Source organism: Oryzias melastigma, linkage group LG18, assembly GCF_002922805.2.
Source record: "Oryzias melastigma strain HK-1 linkage group LG18, ASM292280v2, whole genome shotgun sequence".
Taxonomy (NCBI): Eukaryota; Metazoa; Chordata; class Actinopteri; order Beloniformes; family Adrianichthyidae; genus Oryzias; species Oryzias melastigma.
The window spans coordinates 12547038-12552612 of NC_050529.1; the positions used below are offsets into that span (position 1 = coordinate 12547038).

A 5575-nucleotide genomic window follows, 5' to 3' on the forward strand; every position below is an offset into this window, starting at 1 on the left:
AGGGTTAGGACTGACTCTACATTCGGGTCACAAAGAGCACAGAGGTCCAGGTTTTCTAAACCTGGTTAGGTTTTCTTCTACTTTCATAAGTTATGCTTCAATTCTAAATTTCTGTTCCAACAGGAAACGCAAAACTATTAATGAAACTGAAGTGAAGCACCTTCGCTTTTTGAGGTTCTTTTAAAGTTTAAGCTGACTATTGTGACACGACTTGACCGTCAACTGATCTAAATAACAATAGTTTTCCTTTTTTGTGCTCAATTAAAGCAGTTTTGTTGATTCTGACATTTTAATTTTCATACATCCAGTAAATAGACATACTGTATATAGCAACAAACACACTAGTAAAAAGGAAACTTGTGTTTCGATCTGTGAATCGTTGAGCTCAATTCGTGAATCAAATCAAATCACCATCTAAGTAACGATCCACAGCCCTAAAGGCAACAATCACCTTCTCCATCATGTTACTTTTGGAGTTCAAACAGTAAATAACATACACTTATATAGCCTCTTTCTACCTTTCTTGAAGGACCAAAGCCCTTTGCAATCACAGTCCTACTGGTGGATTTACTGTCTTACACTGGCACCAACCTATAACCACCAGAAACAATCTGGAATTCAGTGACTTTCACATATTTAGACACATGGGCGGGCAGGGGAGGAGCCAAACTTGGGATTTCCTGATCAGAGGTCAACCACTGTACCTCAGCCAAATGGCCACCCATTTATGAACACACATTGAAGTATATAAAAAAAACATAATCACAAAAGGAGTTTAGCTATATAAACCTCTGCGGTATCCAAAGAGGAGTTTATTTATAGTAAAAAAATCAATCAGGGGATGAAAAAAAAAACACTACTGCCTTGTGCAAAATACTGAAACAGGTTAGTAAAATTAACTTTTACTTGTTTTAAGTATTCTTAATTCATTTTCATAATCAGATACAAGGCTAGAACCAAACCTGCTATCTTCCACTTAAAGGTCAACCACTCCAACTCTGCACCATGGCTACTGACATCATCAATTCACTTCTGAAGCTGCATTTCTGAAGTACTTCATGTTTGGAACATAGGGGAAAGGGGTTACTCAGTCAGTTCTCTATATATAGTCGATGGTGGGAATTTAGAGTGACGATACTCGCAGTGTCGTTGAATGAAAGTTTAACAGTCTGTCTCCAGTTTCTCAAAAGGAAAGTGGTAAATGTGCAAGAGGGCTTCCAACTATTAACAAAGGTCAAGCTAAAGGTGATTAAAGCATGTTTTATTTAACTTTTACACGTCTAACTCCTGAAACAACTGTTCAGAGGATCATTTACTACAGCTTGCTCAGCAATACGGGTTATAAAAACACCTCCTTGTCCCCTCCTACTACTTTTTCCCTTCTCCTCTTGCCACCCCCCTCTGGGTTTTCTCCCCCTCCATTTGTTGCATTCCTCTTCACCAGTCCGGCCTCTGCTTTCGCTCATATTCCCGTGAGTGTGTGTGGCCACGTAGTACTCTTGAGTTGGAGAGCGTAGAGCTACTGCTTTGGCTCCCACTTTAAACCAAAGGAAGAGTCTGGGAGTGAGAACAAGACTTCACACGGCAAAAAAGAATGGAAAACCTGTAATAAAATGCTAGCATTCCTGTAAAAGCAGATCCTTCGAGATCCCTCTTTCTATTAAAATCCACTCAACAAAAAGACTGAAGCTTAAACAGCAACAGAAATGTGGACAACATTTCAAAAGTCCCTCAGGAAAGGGACCTTTCCTGGTTTGAGGAGCCTGGACGGGTCTGAAACCAAACTACAAGGCAGGGATTGTGGGATTTGGAGGCTCCAGTGCAGCTGTTCTCATCTCCACCCCCAACACACATCAAGGCTGATCAGATAACCTCAAGGAGCCTTTATCAGCATCAACTAATGTGTTCCCTGTGTTTACTGAGTGGGATTTTCTTTTAACCTTTCGGCTCAACGGCTGAAACCCTTATAATTGATTTCTGTTACGTTTTATTTCTAAAAACAAACCTCTTTTGGTATGAAAAGCAGGTTCACAAAGATAGTGGAAACTCATTAATGTAATTGTGAGTTCTTATATCAAAAACTAAAAGAAATCTGTTTCAACCCCCCCCAAAGAATACAATCAATTCATTTAAAAGAAACTTAATTTGTGGATTTGATTGAAAATTTTTGCATTTTCTGAGCATGTAATATTTTAAAGAGAATAAACACAGCTAAAACAAATGATAAAAAAAAAGTAAATGATTGGAAATAAGGCAGCTGAATAACCAACAGGTTCTCCCAGCATCCTCTCTGCTCCCTGACCTTATAAAGAGGGCTCCAGTTACACTGTTAGGTTGCATGTCCACAACATCTCCCCCTCTAAATGAGTCCAGCGCCTCTCCATGAGTGAATCGACTGTAAATTAATCTCCTTGTTGTCTAACAGTCGGAGAAGAGACTGAGACTAAGGAACAGAAGTCAGAAATGTGTATCACTATTAGCAGTTTTATTTGACAATAATCTGATAGATTTATGACCTGCATTAGGTTCATGTGTGCCCACTGGGAGGACGATCCTTGGACTTTTTCCAAACCGGTTTACAGAACTGATAGTTATCGACGAATTCAAGCAAGAGTGGTTTGGCAGATAAGGAATACAAGCAAAACAATCTGAGAAAGATGAATATCGGTAATAAAATCCTGCACCCAAAACCACCCTAATCCCAAACACAAATCTAGGACTTGCTCCATCTTTTAGCTGCAGCTTGAGCTCATCACTCAAAACTTTTTGAACTCTGAAGGGTCAGCGAAAACGCACTCATCCAATATTGGCAACCAATCAAGCCAAGATGATGTTGAAATCCCCTCTAGGCCGTTTAATCACCTCGGCTGGCGTTTGAAACCCTCAAGCATCATTCATCAGGAGTTGAATGATGCTTAGAGCTGTTAGAAACAAAAGGAGTCGCAGGATAAAGCCAGGATTTATGACATCACAGGATCACCTAATAGCCTTCTTCTGCTGCGTGATTACCTGTGACTTATGCAATGTGGCTACTGCAAGTACAGATTGTGGGCTTCCATAAAGCTCTCACGCAAAGTTTTACGTAGAAGTTCTCCAAGCTCCTCAGGAAGTGTGGTTGGTTCTCTACTGTCCTGTCTTTCCTGTGAGAAATTCCTCAAACCTGTTAGATCTCTGCGTTCTCCGCACCAGGAATAGAATGTGGGTCAATGCCAGCTCAGAGGAGTTGACATGAGCTTACCAACTACTGACGGCAGCAGCCACACCACAGCTGTCCACGAACCTTTGAGTCTCGTTGGGAAGCTGGGCGTTGAGGTCTAGCAGCTCTTGCTGATGGTTTTGAATGGTCATCACCAGAATCAAGAGGAACTGGGAGCTTCTGGTATGATAAGACCCCTTCAGGTCATTAGTATCGTCGTATAAAACTTCATGATAACTCAACTTTTGCTCCACAGAGATACAACAATGGGATTTCTGTATCAGAACTTTATAATATCAGAACTCCTATAAAAATCCTGAATCTTAAAATTGGATTTCTGAGTTTGTTTATTTTTTATTCAAATGGGTGTGAATCAGAAGCAGACGAAAAAAATATGCTGGATAAAGCCTGTAGGTGTCGTGGCTTCCTGCTCTGCTCTATTCTGATCAATGACGGTATATACAGACTGGACTGAGAGACCCCTCCCCCTCGTGTTTAAAACAGGAAGTACTCGCTGGTATCAAGAAGCCAAAATCCCATTGACTACTATTGAGATATAAACAGCTATTACTTAGTCATAACAGTTGTCAGAATAACCATTCTTCATCCGACACATTTTTTAACATGTTCTTGTTAATCCAATCTTTTTTCCATGATATTATTTTTCTTTTTAGGAAGTTATTTAATTTATAAACTGACTAATTGGATGCCTCAGTAAAAGCTTATGTCACACCTGATCAGTCCAATTGTCTAAGTAAAGTCAATAGCTTCGTTTCCACTGAGCGGTCCGGTCCAGTAAGGAGTGGTACAGTACGGTCCAGATATTTCTGTTAAATCTGTGAAATCTAAATGGCCGCTATATTGGTGCTTTTGAATGTCGTCATCACTTTGTGCCAATCAACAGGTGGCTATAGTGGCTCCGCCCCAACCGTTCCGCTTTTTAATGGATCTACAAGTGATTGGGGGCCCCCAAGCGGTACGGTTTGGTACTGTTTAATGGGTCTATTTTACAATGGAAACGTTCAAAATATTGGACCAAATCATACCGAACAAGGCTATCAAACGACTAGATCTATGTAATCTTCCTGGGATCTGGCTTAAAATTGTACGGCTGGATAGCTCTGAAATTGCACGCCATTTTTGCTGAACAGCTAATGTTAGCTTGGGGTTGTGAGGGGCTGTAAGCTAGCAGGAAGGCGTTAACAAAGAGATGATGGGAAGTATGGGCAGGCTTACTCTTTCCCAATAGTCCCGCCCACAACATTTCTGCAGAAAATGCTTTGATTTTTGCTTAAAAATGGCACAATCACAATTAAAAGACAACTAGGAAAGCTTTGAAGATACATTAGGGGATGATCAAAGGGGGACTATCACTACATATCTCACCAATGAAGGTCATTTTTCACACCTGAATGCACAGGTGTGCGTTAAACCTGTTTCAGCCAATCAGAGCACAGGGGCAGTCCCTGTCAGATTAGGGTATAAGGGCATTTAACCTCCATGCAGCTTGAAGTTTAACCACGCAGTCACTCAAATATCAGTGTTATCTTATATGTTAATAGGCCTAATGGGGGAAAAAAATAGAGAGGCTATGAAAGCAAAGCTAGGCCAGAAGGCCTGTTTCTGACTCTTTGAAATGCTTTCTGGTGAGACAGAGAAGCTCTGATGTAGCCTAGCCGGGCTCCATGATCAGCCGGTTGGGTTTTGTTTGTTACCTCGCAGTCGTACAGGTCCGTTAGCTGGTCGATAATCCACTCCTCCAGGTTCAGTCTCTTCCGCAGCTCCTTGCGGTCGTATTTGACCGTAACGCGCCCCTGCTTCCGAACGGGAGTCTCCGGCTCCTCCGTGGTGCCGGCCGGCGTCTGGAAATATACCCGGGGTTGAGGGCTCGTCTCCGGGCTCGTTACAGCTGCCATTGTCGCTCGGGCTTGAGATAAATATAATAAAAATGTTTTTCTTCTTCTTCTCCCCAGGAGGCGTGGAAGTGTTAACGGGGAGACGTTTCACAAAAAAAACAATCCCGGTTGATGAGAGAGAGAGGGGAAAAAAGGCAAACCGCCGGACCTGATGCTTTTGTTGTCCAGAACCGTCCAAGAAGAGCCGGGGCAGAGCTGTCCGCCTCCGCGACACAAAAACCGACCGACGGCTACGTTAAAGCGTAAAGTGTAACCGGCTTACCGGGCTATTTACAGCGCGCGAGCTCTGCTTAGGTATATGTATAAAAAAGAGAAGAAGAAGAAGACGGCAGAGGCAGAGCTGGTCTCAACTCTTCACTGAGTACAAAGAAAAATGTGCCCAAGAGAGAGCTGCGCGCGCGCGTCTGGGCTCGAGCGCATCTGACGTAACGCCACTGAAGAGTTCACCAATTGTTCTTCCGTT

General features: G+C 42.3%; 1 protein-coding gene across 1 annotated transcript in view; it reads right to left on the reverse strand.

Annotated features, from left to right (window-relative positions):
• The window catches only part of ppp1r14bb (protein phosphatase 1, regulatory (inhibitor) subunit 14Bb), a 20488-nt gene extending 14913 nt beyond the window's left edge, over nt 1–5575 (reverse strand). Inside the window, exon 1 of the mRNA XM_024287605.2 lies at nt 4912–5575. Within this exon, the coding sequence (XP_024143373.1) occupies nt 4912–5112 (201 nt within the window). The 5' untranslated portion in view covers nt 5113–5575. The remainder of the gene's footprint in view (nt 1–4911) is intronic.